At 36.9% G+C, this 17,065-nt stretch overlaps 1 protein-coding gene across 1 annotated transcript in view; it reads left to right on the top strand.

Annotated features, from left to right (window-relative positions):
- The window catches only part of Reln (reelin), a 473,157-nt gene that overhangs the window by 131,873 nt on the left and 324,219 nt on the right, over positions 1–17,065 (top strand). The window contains exon 3 of the mRNA XM_046464128.2: positions 11,793–11,928. Coding sequence (XP_046320084.1) covers positions 11,793–11,928 — 136 coding nt within the window. The remainder of the gene's footprint in view (positions 1–11,792; positions 11,929–17,065) is intronic.

The following is a 17,065-nucleotide window of genomic DNA, read 5'->3' as shown; positions in this document are numbered from 1 at the left end:
TAGAAAGATTGCGTGTTGTGAATTCCTCTGAGGAGGCAAAATTGAACTAAAAATGACCAATTAGGAGCTGGGCGGCAGTGGCCAAAAAAGGAGTTATGAAATCCCAAAGTAAGACACTCATTGGAAGGGCAGCAAAGAGGGGGTGTGTTTGTAAGACTCTTTAAATAACAGCAGAAGGACTCCATGACTGATTACCCAGGTGGTAAGAGGGGTGAATAATGACTCCTACATGAGACAGCATTGCTTTAATTGAAATAATAATTATTATGCTAATTCACTGATGTTTGTCCTGTAGCAGGAACTCATGTTAAAAGGATACCTGACATTTATTCCAGAATCCCACCATCTGGAGACACAGGCATTTGACCCTGGAAAGTCTCTTAGGCTGTCCAGGAAGGGTGTAGGGAACTATTGTTGCTGTCCATTGATAAACAACATCTTTTCTGTGGCAGAATTCTTATTCAGAATAAGGGTAAGGAACTCATTGCATAGGTCATGGAAATAATATTAAAAGTCATGTCTTGGGGGCTGGGGTGGTTGCTCAGTGGTAGAGCACTTGCCTAGTACATGCAAGCAGATCAAATATGGGTTTGATCCCCAGCACCATATAAAAATAAATAAATAAAATAAAGGTATTGTGTCCAACTACAACTAAAAAATAAATATTAAAAAAATTTATGTCTTGGCTGGGTGCAGTGGTACATGCCTATAATTCCAGCACCTTGGGAGGCTGAGGCAGGAGGATTACAATTTCAAGTCTCACCTCAGAAACTTAGCAAGACTCTGTCTGTCTAATAAGAAAGGCTGGGCTGGGGATGTAGCTCAATGGCGAAGGCAAAGCATGCCTAGTTTCAATTCCTGGAACCGGGGGGTGGGGAGGGAGGATAGAAAGAAACAAACAAACAAAAAAGTTATAGACTTTTGAAATATCAATTATTTCAATTACTTTTGAAACAAAAATTCCAAATATTTTTAAACTTTGAAATTGACCTCTATAATAAACACATACCGTACATGATTGCCAAACCTTTTAATATAATTTTCTACATTGTGAATGCCACTTTACCAAAATACAATTCCCACACTTCCTTCCTTTCTAGGTTGAAGGCATGTAAACTAGTTTTCACCTATCAGACCCACCCTTGTGAGACTTGGATAGTGAAGTGTGCAGTGTGATGTGGACATCAATGTTCCTTTTTGTTTTTGTTTTTGCTTGTGTGTGTGTGTTTTGTTTATTTTTATAATACTGGGATTGAACCCAGGGGTACTCTACCACTGAGCCATATTCCTACTGCTCTCCACCTTTTTATTTTTTGAGACAATGTCTCTAAGTAGCTGAGGCTGACTTTAAATTTGCTATCCTCCTGCCTCAGCCTCCTGGAATGCTGGGATTATTATAGGCATTTGCCACAGTGCCCCATGTGGGGAGATCAATTTTCCATTAAGTATAATCATGGAAGGTACTTATTTTGGGAAAATAGCTGAGGTAGAGGTTCTATTATTTCAGTTCAATACAGTTGGTGTCAAGGAGCAAGGAGTAGCAGCTATTCTGTTATTATTATGCTGGACTAGTCCCAGAGTGTGGCGGATTGTTTCCTATTTCGTAGCATTCAAGTTAACTTTTCTGGCCTTCCCAGAGAAGCTATGTAGTATCTGCAAAGATTTCTTTAGTTAGATTATATTCTATGCTTCACAACTGAGAATGTCAGTAGATATATCTAGGGCTTCAGTTATAGAATGTTGTATTTATATAAAATATCACGGGGATAATTAAGAAACTATCTAGAAAAAAGCTTATTAGAAGAATTATTTTATATATTTTTTTAGTTGAAGAATTATTTTACATTCATATATATATTTAGTTGTAGAGGTGTTATTTTATTTTTTATTGGTGCTGAGAATCAAATCCAGTGCCTCATGCACACCAGGCAAGCCATCTACCACTGAGCCCAGCCCAAGCCCCTAGAAGAATTATATTTTTAAAAAAGGTAAAGAAACACTGTCATCTACTAACTGGGTCTTTCAGAGATGTGACAGTGTCAGTGTGATGGTCAAGACGTGGGAAAAAGGAGGGTTCACTGTGCCTTTGGGATGGTGGGCATTTGAAGATTGAAGACCCTGAGATTATTCGTTTTAAGGAAGATAAAGTATGTAATGAAAGAGTTTGGCCTGGAGCTGTGGCTGCATGGCAACGGTCACAGGTTATTCAGACCTGACCTTTCTGGGGACAGTTCTTTTAGGTCAGCCAATCTGGAGGTACAGTTAAGATAACTGGATCCTGTTTTTGCTTGGAGAGCCTTTCTGGAGTCAGACAAGGGTTACCATGCTTCTTGTTTGTTGCTTTGGACTGTGCTTCATGCTCATTGTGGGTGATCAGCAGCTCATGTACTTATTTAAAGGGGAGTTTTATGGGAGTGTATTAAAAACAGAAAAGGACCAACATATATTTTTAGTCCTGCAAATAAAATTCCAATCCCTAATGAATACTATCCTACTCACTTAATATGCAATTTAGCTTTTAGTCATCACAACTAGAATTCTTTCACTTCATTATGCCAGCAGTTCTGTTGATTATATCTTGCTATTATCTGTAAAATGGGTAATGTAAATAATATTGATACTAAGACAGTTTAGGTAACTTGCTAATTTCGTGGTGATTGTACACCAAAATATGACAGGGCTGGATTCCAAGTGACTAGTGCTCAATCCAGCGATCAGTGACATGGCTAACTTAACCAGTAAAAGCTTCTATAAAATGAGAATAACAATAACACTCCATCAGGGGTTTTAATGAATAAATGAGTTAATTTTTGAAAAATACTAAAAACTTTGCCTGAATCATTAAATACTCAGTAAATATTAGTTATTATTTTGTCCAAGATCTTCTCTTTTCTTTTTTGAAAGTCATGATAGGCAGAAGTCAGAACCAAAATGCTAAATAGTAATTTTGATAATGTAATAAATTTCCAGATGTTTCTAGATTAATCAAATAGGCATTTCTTTAGGTAGTGAGGAAGTTGAAGAAGAGACAGGTTTGAGAAAACTGGAGGTGGCTTTTAGGACCTAGAGTTATTCCAAGAAGGCAAGAGTCTCTAGTTCTTTGTTTTGAAGAAAGCCTTTCAGGAACTCTTTTCAGTCTCCTACATGACTTGAGGGTGTATCTCTAAAGCCTCTTCCTCTTTCAGTTCGTTGACCTGTATATATGTAAAATCCAGCTCTTACACTGGAAGTTGGGCTGTGAATCTAACACAAACAAGAGCAGGTCTCAGGAGCAGAATATGGTTCTTGACAGGTAACCAGCCTGGTGCAGATAGTTTGAGGAGAGTCTGGGGCAAGCAGTGTGTAATGATTATCTACCAGCAAGCAGCTGTTAGAGAGGGAAGGAGAGTATGCAGGTTAGGAAAGAAGGCAGCAGAGATAAGCTTTAGGTCAGAGAGTTTCAATGCAGACTTGACCTAACTCTTATCTAAGGATGCTGCTCTGTGAAACTCAGTGGTCATGGAGACCTAAGTGAAACTGGATGGCCTTGTCCTGTAAAAGAACAATTTTTGACTTTAAGATGTTCCTTCACATGTATATGTAACTCAGAGACATGTCTGTCAAAGGGACAAATGGTGTCCAATAATTGTTGAGAAATCAAGACATTTGGAGGGTGGAAGGGAAGGGAGAAGAGAGAGGGAGAGAAGGAGGGAGGAAGGGAGGGAGGGAGGGAGAGAGAGAGAGAGAGAGAGAGAGAGAGAGAGAGAGAGAGAGAGAGAGAGAGAATATGAGAACATTTATACCTGTTCCTGTATCTGGAGGAAGAACTCTTCCTACTTTCTCTCAGGTGATTTTCACTTCATCACTGGATTTGGTCAGAATTTTGTTGAGACTGGGTCTGTCCCAGAACTGAGGTATAAGGGTATAAGGATATGGAGGAAGCCAGTGGACCATGTAAGGTAGAAGATGAACCTGTGTTCCAATGCCATTCACTAGCTGTTTTTCTTGGCAAGTAATTTAAATTCATCATGTCTTGGTTCCTTAATCTCTAAAAGGGGATGATGATAATAATGGCTAACACACACAGCACTATGTGCCATGTATATTTACAATTTAATGTTTACAGCCACCCTGTTATTCTCATTCCCTTCCTTGTGAGGAAACTGAGAAAGAGAGAGATTGAGTAACCTGCCCAAGATTTCCACAGCTCCTTGGTAGTGAAGCAGGAATCTAAGCACAGAAGACTACCTCCAGGGTCAATGCTCTCAGCCCTTCCCCTCTACTGACTCTCCAGTGAAAGGAAGACAGTAAAATGAGCCAGACACTGGGCACAGAGAAGTGGAAAGGGAAGCAGCAAAAACTCTCATCCATGTAACTCAGATGTGTGAGGAAAGAATCAGGTTGATTACAATAGGCTCTATTTATATAACTAACAAAAAGTGTAGAAACAGTGTAGATCCTCATATGTTTCCATGAACATACAATTGCAGAGTGATTTTTAGATAATTGTTTTGTTTGTTTTTGCTTTTTAGACTCATGTCTGAAACCAAATGCCTCCAATCCAATGCTTTAGAAAATAAAGTGTGGGAAAGTGGGTGTGTGGATGGATGTGCCACCATCACCCCGTAGCTTGGGAACTGTTCTTATCAACCATTTTCATCCAACTGCTCACAGTAAGGCTCAGGAAGGTATTTTTCAGGAAGTTCTGAGATTTCTTTTTGGCATACAAAATTATGTTTGGTTTTATTGCAATGTTTGAGTACATTGACCTAGCAAAGAAGGCAAGTAATGGACAATCCGAATTCTGTACAAAAATAGTTATTTATATTTGAATTAACACATTAAAGAATCACAGCATGAAAAAAAATCAATATGTAAACAGATTAGAGAATAACAAAAAGGAGCCTGGCATAGTGTAGCCAGGCTCCTGGCACAGTGTAGCCAGGCTCCTTTTTGTTATTCTCTAATCTGTAATCCCAGCAGCTCAGGAGGCTGAGACAGGAGGATGGAGAGTTCAAAGCCAGCCTCAGCAACTTAGCAAGGCACTAAGCAACTCAGTGAGATCTTGTCTCTAAATAAGATACAAAATAGGGCTGGGGATGTGGCTCATTGGTCAAGTGCCTCTGAGTTCAATTCCTGGTACCAAAAAAAAAAAAAAAAGAATAACAAAAGGAAGTCTGTAATTCATTTTCTCTTTTTTATTTATAATGTAGTGCTAACTTTACAGATTTGATTTTCAGCAGTCTGTTTATATTAACAGATGCAAGACTTTAGATATCTAGAAAAATAAATATCTAAGAAAAAGCAAAGGATCAAAATGAAAGAAAGTAGAAGACATCTTAAATCTTTGTACCATTCTCATTTATACTTCTACTTATATAGAGAAATAAGTCAATAATTACTAGGCATCCTGACACAATGTTCTACCAAGATTTCTTCCAGTGTTTGAAATAATAAAATAACATTTCTTTTAAGACTTCATGATTTTAATATATGGAAGTTACATTTTTCATGTAACAAAATCTGTAGATTTAATGTACTTGCTCTGTTTAGTGATAGTCCATCTGCTAATGTCTTAGTTTTTGAAATCCATGAAAATAAACCAGGACATATTTCTGTCCACTTTAATAGTAACTACCACAAATTACAAACTAAAGAGATTTGAGTCATCCACATCCACACAATATAGAATAAACCTAACATCAATATGTCAGTTTCTTACTACAAGGGTTATTTTGGGTGATAAAATCTTCACTGTGTTTCTTGGACATGGAGAGCTACATTTTTTTATGAGAATGGGTATATTTTATTTTAGAGATGGGGGAATCACAGAACTTCTAGTTATAGTTCTGAAGACCCAAGCCATGCACATTAAAATCATAGAGAAGTATTCCTGTGGGAAAATGGGTTCATGCAAGGTTTAGTCACAAACTTAAAATAACTGAAGACTTGTCAAGGAAAATGACATCCCGGAAGGCACAGAAATGTGTGTCACTGTCTTAAAAGTGATCATGGAGGCAATGGTAGAATAATTGAAGACATTGTGAGACTAATCTTACACAAGTATAATGTGGATAAAGGAAACCCTGCTATAGATTTCTGTCCTTCCACCACAACTCTGGTTAAGAAGACAAATAGTGGATATTTGTAAACTAGTGAATTTAAAATCTCTATATGTCATTAAAATAATAGTTGTCTTAAAGAATTAGATTGGTTGTTGCTAGTTGAATAGTCCATGTTCTCAAATGTGTACACACAATATTCAAAAATAAAATGTTTTGTAACACAGATGCTTTAACATCTTGCTAAAATCAACAGCTATCAAGTGTGTAGAACTTCAGAGTTTGAAGAAAAATCTACACCATTTATCCACAGTTAGATCAGGAGAGCCACAAGTGATTTTTTTTTCTTTTAGAGCCCAGTTTTCTCAGAAAAGTATAGCATCTTTCTTTGGGGAAGAAACTCCATGTGGAAATTTCTTGTTTGACAGTTTATATGTAACCAGAACCAAGAACATAAAAATCTTTTATTATAACTTCATAGCATATGCATACATTTTATTTGTACCTACCTCCTTTAAAAAACATAGTATAATTAAGTCTTTTTAATATAGCTCTTGTTTTACTTTTCCAAGTAGTTTTAAAAACATAATGTATATCTTATTATCCAGCATGCAGCAGGGAAAGCACTAATGTAAATTGAAATTCATGATCATATTTTAATTTCAGTTATCTCAAGAATGAGATTCCAAATCACACTTATTAATTAGATGGTATATATCTTTCATGACACAGAAGGCATTTAGATCATCATCATGGTGGATGCAATAAATTACGTTTTGTAGAATGAGAGAATCCAACTCTGACTGCTCTCATTCTCCTAGTTCTCATTTTCTAAGGGCATCCTTGCTCATGGTGTCTACCTTTGTGCAATGTCGTCCTGTTCTTGTTCTGTTCATTTAAACTGGACTCAGAGAGCTATGAAGCTTAGTGACTATGGACCAGTGTTTCAGAGATGTCAGAATAAAACTTGAGCTGGGACACCCTGACAAAGGTTATACAGCAATGTGTGCAGAGCCGAGGGGACAGTATCTTGACTATCTCCTGCTGCTTCATGTCAATCAAAGCAAATATGGAAATTGTAGCTTCTCCTTCAGTCCATTCTTACACTTCAACAAAGCTCTTTCTGACTGTGTAGCGGGGGGAATTGGTTGGAACCCAGGCTACACTGTTCACTTGCTATAGGACCTCGAGCAAATTCTTTTATTTCTATTTTCCCACTGCCCCGTCCAGTAAGATGGGGAACTTGACAACTTCTACCTCACAAATAAGTCAGTGTTCATGAATACCTAGAATAGTACCCAATCATAGTAAATATTCAATAAGCATAAGTTGCTATCATAATGAATTACATTTTACTTTTGATTTGCATCCCGCCCAGTTAGCACATACTTATTTTCTAATGGTTTATTTAGAATGTACAGCTCATGTCACTTCAGAGCAGGACTACCTCCAGATTTCTTGTACATATCTCCATAGAGCTTAACACAATGTTTGATAGCGATTCTGTAAATGTTTTTTTCCCATATGGATTGATATTTAGATAAATAGAATTTTACAACTATGGCTGACTTTTAGATGTTGTCAGAGAAAATGCCAGTTATGATGTGTTAGTAGTATACTTTGCCAGTGTTCTAGGTTAAAAAGGCAAAGACCACTGCACACTTAAAATTTCTTAAGCTACATAACGTAAGACTCTGTTGGATACTTTCAAACTATATATTGTATTGTGGTTATATGAATAGTATGATTCTAAGCCCTAAATTTTAAACAATCTTCTACTAAGGCATTTTTTAATGCAAATTCTTAGCTGCTAGTTAGAATTGCTGGGTGAACAATATCCAAGCTATATTCCAAACCAGTTAGCTCAAAATCTGGGTGCCAGTATAAACACTGGGTACCAGTGTTTATTAAATCTCTTCCAATGATGCCTCCATATAGGAAAGTTGGAGAACTACTCTGCTAAACTGTTGGACTGTAAAAATGTTACTCTATGGGATATTCACCTGGAGTGGGACAAAAAGTAGCCGCCTTATAAAAATCCTGTCAAGTAGTATGTGGCCTAGACATTGACTCACCTTCTAAGAAGGGTTATGAAGAATGCGGTGATCTGAACTCTTATTTTGTTCAATTCATTTCCCTTCCCACAATATTGTGGCTTGGACTTTTTCTTTTTTCTTTTTTTTTGGCCAGGCTGACTCCTGCAGATGTGTCATTTTCCACACACTGGGTACCTGCCTGCTGCCTGCTCAGAGGTGGGTGGCAGTGCTTGAGTCATGGCTGTGAGTCTGCTTTGAGACTCTGTGATTCCCTGGGAGTCACTTTTCCTCCTTGCCCTGTGGTTTCTTCGGCTTGATGAATTTTGTCTCAGATGCAGCTTTAAAGAAGAAAACTTTGAATGAGAAAAAAAGCATATTTTGTACATGTCAGATATAGACTTGTTTTTCTGTTTCTTAGGCCACTTATGACCTATTCTGAATGACTTTCTAGTATAAAAGATTCTATTTCACAAGTTAAGGTGATATTTATTTTTTTTTCTGAAGTTTTTATTTTTTTAATTATTCATATATTTAGTAAAAAAACAAAGTTAATTAAATTGCTTATAACATGTAGGAAGGGCAACTATTCAAACACAGGGCAGGGACAATGAGTGAGGATGGAAGTCTTTGAGGGCATGGCTGTGTCTGATGTATCTTTCTGTCATTAGGCCTAGCACAGTAAGTGACTTCTGTCAGTGTTTGATGTTAAGCAGAAGTTAGATGGATCCTTGCCTTGACAAGCACATAGCAGTTAATTGAGCAGGGATGAGTGGGAGGAAAGAAAAGGTGGGGGGCTTCTATGACTAAAGGGGAGCATATGCTCACAGGTGTGGGTGAGGCAGGCTCTACCACCAGTGCTAGAGAAGGGCTGTGGAGCCAGGCATAAAGGATGAGAAGGGAGAGCAGGGAGGTGTGGATCATGCTGAACTTTGTAACTGATGCTGAAGAGTTTTTAATCTCTCTGGAAACTGATGGGGAGCCATTTAAGGAGATTTAGCTGGGGATTGACATGATCATCCTTTCAGAGAAGTCACTTTGGTAGAATACAGGAGTGAGGGAACAGAGAAACCTATAAGGAGCCATCATGAAATTCAGTGTGTAGAGCCCACTGTGCCCCTCTGACTTACTTCATCTTGTATAGAATGTGCCTAGCTCTGAGTTACTGCATTTTATAAAGCAGTAGTTTGACATGAGCTACTCCATGTGGATGGAGAATGTCTTTATATTTTGTAAAAGTAGACTGCCACCATCTACACAGCACAACCATAAGGCACAAAGTGATGAAAAAATTATCATGCTAATAAAAAATGATCACTTGCAAACTTATCAAATTAAATCAGAAGCACCTGGATGCATGGGTGTATCACACTCATGTCAGAAAAAATCAGGCCCATGAGCTTATCAGTCTCTGCAGATGCAACCCCTCACCTGAAACACATAAAAGGAAGGTATACCACAATGGTGGTATAGTGGCACACGCCAGCCTACCATCAGACCATCTGGTGAATGGGTCATGAGGTCAACAGGCTAAGAACTCCCTACTCTGTCCCTAGGGCTTCAACTCAGCTGATCTCCCTGCTTGATGTGGCCCACTTCAAAACTGCCTTCCTTCCTTCTGGACCCTGGCATAGAATAAATTACAACTCCAACATCTCTGTGCTCTGAATAGGCTCTTTGGCTAGTTCATAATTTTATCTAACCACCTGCAGTGACTCTGCATTTGTATTTGCTCTCTGCCTTTGTTCCCGATAGGCCACTTGAAGCTCTCTGGCTGCATTAATCCTTCCTAAATATCTTTAGTGGTGAAGAAATGTTTGAGAAGATTCGTTTTTATTTTAGATTCATTTTCTTCAATTAGAGTCAAGTAAAATTAAGTAACTTTCTATAGCCTATATATCATTGTGTAATATATGATATGTAACTTGAATTTATAGATATTGGTAGTTAAGATTGAAATGAAATAAAATAATCTGTGATTCCTTTAGTCACAACACCAAGTGAAACATGAGTATGTTCAGTGAATTAGAGCTAAAGAAAATGATACAACATTGTGGAAAGATATATGTGTCTGGTCCATGTTAGTGGATAACTCTCTCACAATACCAAGGGGGAAATGATGATATCCAGAACCATTTTGGGGGGAAAAAGTTAAGCAATAACCTTGTGCTGCACAACAAAATGAAACTTAGAGACATTAAAGATGTAAATGTAAAAATGAATTAATAGAAATGTAAGAGAATATGTTTTTAAATCTTAGGGACTAGGAAGGCCTTTTAAATCATGAGACTAAAGGCCAGAGATACAAGTAAATTAAATAATATATTGACTGTGCATATTTTGCTAGATGCTAGGGGAATGTAGATGAGGAGACTTGATTTGTTCATTTAAAGGTCTTCAGAAGTGTTGAAAGGTAAGAAAACAGTACATTCAGATACCTTGGGCTAAAAGCTATGTTGGAATTAAGTCATGGTTCAGTATGGCAAAATGGCCTGGGAGATGGAGAGGAGAGACTTGTCAAAGGAGAAAATGAGCTAAATCTTGATATAGGATCAGTCAGGGGATTGTGAACAGGTGGGAAGAGAGCATTTTCGATAGAGTATACAGCTTGTGCCAATGTGGAGAAAGGGTTCTTTTTGTATTTGAGGTGTGTAAAATACAAAGGGATGAACAGGAAGTACTGAAGCTGAGGTTTAAAAAAACCTGAGAGAAGACATCTTGATTTTATCCTGTGGATCAGCACCATCCAGTAGAAATTTCTGTGATACTGGAAATGTTCTGTTCTCTACTGTCCAATATGGCAGCCACCAGCCACATATGGCTGGCTACCGAGCATTTAAAATGTGAGTTCCTAGGGCTTCAGCTCAGCTTCAGTGCAATTGAAGAACTGAATTTTTAATTTTATCTAATTTTAATTAATTTACATTTAATTAATTTACCATTTTAGCTAGTGTCTACTATTTTGGATAGTTCTGCTATAGATAATGTGGGTTTATTGATTTTTTTTTTGGTAGAGAAATATGATGAATAGCATCATATTTTAGAAAGATCACTCTGACCTGCTCACAGCTAGGTTAAGGTGTTCTCATGCTGAGCATAAGCAAGTTCATAAAACATGAACATCAGACAAGGTTACTCTAAGATTTACCTTTCTGGTATGAAGATACTCAGTAACAAAGTTACTTCTACTTTGTGATGACCCAGATCCAGAAGATGAACCATCTTTTCCTGAAACTTAAACAGGACTGGGGAGTGTCCCAGATCACAGGACTTTCAGTACTAAAATTGCAAAGCTCCTGGGCAAACCTGATCTCCCCACTCTCTGAAGTAACCCAATAAAAGCTCAAATATTTTAACAAGCTCCTCCTAGCATCCTCATACTGAGAAGCCTCCCAGTTCCCCATGGTAGTTGTCTTTCTTGTTACATTCTGAGAAACTCAAATGTATTCAATGGCAGGTGGGTCCTGGTGGATTTTACTGATGGGCAAAGATCAATCAACAAAATCAAGGTAAATGCTATAGTAGGTAATTTCTTAATACTGTTTTAAATGATTAATTTTCCTCTAGCAATGAAAAGAGAAAAATTATATAACTTATATGAAGTCCAAGGTGCATAATAAATCTTAATATTAAAATGTCAAGAATTATTTTTATACCATGATAGGAAGGAATTGTTTTGTTCTCTTTATAACAGTGTCCCTTCCTTTCTGTCTTTCAGGGATCATGTCTGACCACCAGTTTGGTAACCAGTTTATGTGCAGTGTGGTGGCCTCTCATGTGAGTCACCTGCCCACAACCAACCTCAGCTTCGTCTGGATTGCCCCACCTGCTGGTACTGGCTGCGTCAATTTCATGTAAGTATCCAAAGTGTCAGAGATGGCTATGGAAGGCAAATGCAACCTTTCATGAGCTACATGGCGAGTAACTATTGTCAAGTATTATTTTAATAGGTTAGACTTAATTAAAACCATTAATTTTGGTGTCAAAAGAAATAAAAAAAAATTTTATAAAGTAGCTTTAGCAATTTATTTTTGTGTATTCATTTATAACTTCCAGATTTCTAAATTGGATTTTAACTGAAAAAATTAAACAATGTAATAAAAGTGAAATCACGATAGGAGATGGAGAATGAGGAGAGGTTATTGAAAGGGTACAAAGTTTCAGTGAAGATGAATGTTTTACAGACCTATTATACAGCATACTGACTATAGTATGGATTTCAAAATTGCTAAGACAGAAGATTTTTTTCTAGTATTCTTTTTATTATTATAAATATTAATTCATATTAATGGTACAGATTAATGGGTTTCCTATGACATGTCTATACATGGATATGTTGATATGTTGTTTTACTCATATTTACCTCCCTGTAAGAGATTAGATTTCAAGAGTTCTCATGAAAAAATGATAAGTATGTAAAGCTATGTATGTTAATTAACATAATTTCATCATTCAACAGTGTAAACACATTTCAAAAGATCACCTTGTACCCTATAAGTAAATGCCGTTATTTGTGAGTTTATAAAAAGATTAAAGTAATTGAAGAAGTCAGGACAACCGTAAAATGAATGTTCAGAAAATGAAGTGAAAGCAGGTACAAGCAATGCTTTGAGACTTCACATACTGGAAGATGATTACAAATTTCCTTTGAGCTTTTCTGGCTGTTAGTGCCAAGAGGGAAATGTGATTAATTAGGTGATTCGTGGTGGCCAGAAGTCAGGTATTGTATAAAAACCTAAGGATTCTCTCATGAGTTTTCATTAGGAAGAAACTGGGGGAGTTAGTGAACACAGCTCTTAGCTGCATCCTTGTATAACTAGCACATCGAGGTTCAGAGACTGCAACTTGCTACATCTCTCCATATAATGCCCAACACTGACTCCTGAGCCACCACTCCCATCCTTCTTAGTTAGCTGATTTTTCCCCCATAGCATATTTTACTCTTACCACATGTTATCTTGCATTTATATAATTATGTGCATTGTCCATTATCTGTCTCTTCCCACTAAAATGCAAGTTCCCTGCAGGCAAAATTTGGGGTTTTTTTTCCACTGATTTTCCAGAGCTGTCTGCAACAATCTCTAGGACACAGTAAACACTCCTTAAATATTGGTTGAAGTGACCAGTAGGCCAAGGTAACACAGACACAGACAAATCAGAAACAGTTATTCTGTGGGCAGTGAAGCAAACTAGAAGTTTCTTGAATGGTTTTCTCTTCCAATCTCCTGTGCATACAGCAAAGTCCCACAAAACCTGTGTACTCACAGAACACTACTACCTTTCCCCCGCCTTGGCAACATATAGTTCAGTGTTAGGAGATCCTATGGCTCCCACACCACTGACTATATAGTCTGTTTGCTTAGTTTCTGGGTGAGGTAGGCTGCTAACATCATATTCATCCTATATCGCCAATGGGCATTTAATCCAATCATTTTCTTCCATAGAAAGTTTTTTGTACCTGAATCTTTTCCTTCTAGTACCTCCTGCTAAGATAACTGCAGAAACTTCATTACTGCCCTCACACTTCCGGCCTGCTTCTCCCCCAGTCCACCCTACACATTGATATCCACCTAATCTTCCTAAGGCCAAACCTTGATCACTCAAAATTTAGATAAGCATGAAATTCTCTACTGAAGGCATGGATTTGAAGTCTCTTCCCCATCCTGCTGTTTTATTATCTTCTATCTCTTATAGCCTGTACCTCCTGATAGAGGACAAACTGGCAAGATTTGCCACAATGTCCTGAAAATCCTGGCTTTCTCTCTTCATGCTGTTCTCTTGCCCCTGAATGCTGTTTTTTTCTCAACGCAGATTGTTAAAATTTCTACGTTTTTTTCAAAGCTTGTTTAAAAACTTGCTAAGATGCCAACAACAAAAGTGATACATACTGACATGTTGTGCTTGTAACTTTATTAGAATGCACATTATACTTTATAATTTACTGATTTGAGTTAATTTTTTGCCTTTTCTCTTAGATTAGATTAGACAGAGACAAATTTTTCTTTTTGATTCCTCCATATTTGGTACAGTGTCTCATATATAGATATCCAGGAAAATGTCCCTTGAATTATATGATGTTTTATGTTGTCATTTCCTTTAGCTTGTGATCCCTGATGCTCTTACCATGTTTTCTTGTGTGTTGACACTTGGAAGGGTAAATTCTTGTGTGTGTGTTTGTGTACATGCATGCAGTACTATGGTGCTCTATCACCAAGACACATCCCCAGCCATTTTTATTTTGAGACAGAATCTCCCTAAATTACCCAGGATGTCCTCAAATTTGTGATCCTCTTTTCTCAGCCTCTCACATCACAGGTATTATAGGCAGGGGCCACCAAGTTCAGCAAATTCTTGTCATATATAACTTCTTTAATTTAAAATAAGAATTGCGTTTTTAAAAGATAAAACACAAAGTAAATCTATATCAGCAATATAGAACTGTCAACTTCCAAACAAATTTAGGTTTTTAATTGACTCTATTTAAAAATTATATTCTATGACTTATAATCCCATTGATACTGAAATTCTATTTCCTTCTGAGAGTTTTAAGTCTTAATTCTAATTTCTTTGCAGGAGGCCAGGAAAATATCATTTGGTTATAAGTAATTTTTACTGACTGGAAAGACATTTATACACCCTTACCTATATTTTCCAGTCAAATTTTGAGGATACAATTTATATTTTTAGCATTCTCCATAAATGGTTAATCTCCTTATTGTCAGCCATGATGATGTTGAAGTTACATAGAGTAGCTGCTTATTATGTGGGCAAAATGTTTGTTTTTGACTAGAGCTACATGTAAAGGTTAGAATTCGTAATTAGTAAGTGTCCAGCAATACTTGAAGGGGATTGCTAATATCCAACATCAATTTTACATAGTAAACAAAAACAAAGTAACACAAAAGCCTGAGGCATTTGGAGGTAAATATATTGTATACTATAAATATCTTTTCCGATTAACATGAAATTCAAGTTAAAATTTTAGTTTTTAAAGGTAGGAAGAATTCTTTTTAAAATTTGTGCATATTAACTATACAGAATATTGGGTTTCATTGTGGCATTTTTGTAGAAGTGTATATAAGCTGTTTTGATCATTTTCTCTATTCTATTACCCTTTCTTAACCTCCCATCCCCTATTCCCCTGGTTCCCTTCCTCTTCCCAGTCTCCCTTCTGTTTTCATGTCATCTTTCTTTTACTCTCTATTTCACATATGAGAGAAAAGAGGTGATGCTTATTTTTCTGAATCTGACTTATTTCACTTCATGTGGTGATCTCCAGTTCCATTCACTTTCCTGAAAATGACATGATTTTATTGCTCTTTATAGCTGAGTAAAACTCCATCATGTATATGTGCCACATTTTCTTTATCCATTCATTTGTTGACAGGCACCTGGGCTGATTCCATACCTTGGCTATTGTGAATTTTACTGTGATAAACCTGGGTGTACAGGTATCTCTATAATGTGCTGATTTTAATTTTTTAAGATATATACTGAGAAGTGGTATACCTGGATCTTAAGATAGTTCTATTTTTAGTTCTTTTAGGTACTTTCATACTGATTTCCATAGTGGCTGTATTAATTTGCATTCCCATCCATAGTGTGTAAGAATTCCTTTCCCCAGTTTGACAGAATTTATTATTATTTGTATTCTTGATTTCTGGGGTGAGAGGTGATCTCAGTGTAGTTCTTTTTAAGTTGTATCTCCTTAATGACTAAAGATTTTGATCTTTTTTGCATAATTATTGGCCATTTGTACTTCTTCTTTGGAGAAGTATTTGTTCAATTCATTTTTCCATTTGTTGATTAGGTTTTGTTTTTTTGTTTTAAGGTTTCTGAGTTCTTTATATATTCTGGATATTAATCCTTTGTCAGAAGGGTAGCTGGCAAAGATTTTCTTTTGTTTTGTAGGCAGACTATTCACTCTGTTAATTTTTCTTTTGTTTGTAATTTAATGCAATTAAATTACATTAATTGATTAATTGTTGATTCTTGCTATTATTTCCTGAGCTATGGGAGTCCTATTGTCTTGTCCAGAGCCCAGTTGTGCCAGGGCCATAGGATGGGTTACAGACAGGCCAAATAACAGAAACAGCATGGGAGACATATATTTTATTGGGGAAAGCTTACAAGAGACTGCTCCAAGAAGAGTTTCAGTGGTGACAGGCTGACGGGTAGCACTTTAATCCCTCAAGGTGCTTTACCAAATGACACCTCCTCTCTGTCATGGTCTTTTGTCCAGAGGCAACCAGCTAGATGAGTGACATGTATCCTTTCCACAGTGCCCTCTGTTCTGTTTCCTCTCAGAGGGGTTTTTTATGTTAGGCTGCAGAAGCAATGACATCATCAGGTTAAGCTTTCTTAGTTAGCTTGGATTACCAACATCCCAAGGAGCAACAGTTCTCATGTACAGGCAAGAAGGAAGCTTTCTACAGATAACTAGCTCCCAATGTACTGAAGAGAAAGCCAGTGTCCTTCAAGATAATATGTATCTGAACTTTGCAGCCAAGGCTTGCTCTCATTGTTCCCTTATCTTGGCTAGGTATTTTGGGAACAGAAATGGGGCATTCAGGGACCTGGTGTTTTACTGTCCCCCTGTGCTTTAGGGAAAATATACCTGTCTCAGGAAATCATTGCTTGTGCCTATATCTTGAAGTATTTCCACTATGTTTTCTTCTAGCAGTTTAAAAGTTTTAGGTATTATACTTAGGCCTTTGATCCCTGGGAATGTAGCTTACTAGTAGAGTGCTTGCCTAGCATTTGGGAGGCCCTGCGTTCAATTGTGAGTACCACACACACACAAAATTATATTGAGTCTTTGGTCCATTTTGAATTGATTTTTGTACAGGGTGAAAGATAGGGATCTATTTCAATTTTTAAAATTTTATTCTAACTGACATAATATTTGCATTTATAGGGTAGAGTTATAATTTGATAACATGTGTATAATGTATATAGATCAAATCAGAGTACTTTGCATTTCTGTCCTCA

The sequence above is a fragment of the Marmota monax genome, unplaced genomic scaffold, assembly GCF_021218885.2.
Source record: "Marmota monax isolate L192 unplaced genomic scaffold, Marmota_monax_Labrador192_F-V1.1 WCK01_AAM20220418_F8-fsc00065, whole genome shotgun sequence".
NCBI lineage: Eukaryota > Metazoa > Chordata > Mammalia > Rodentia > Sciuridae > Marmota > Marmota monax.
This window is presented reverse-complemented; position numbering and strand designations above follow the sequence as displayed.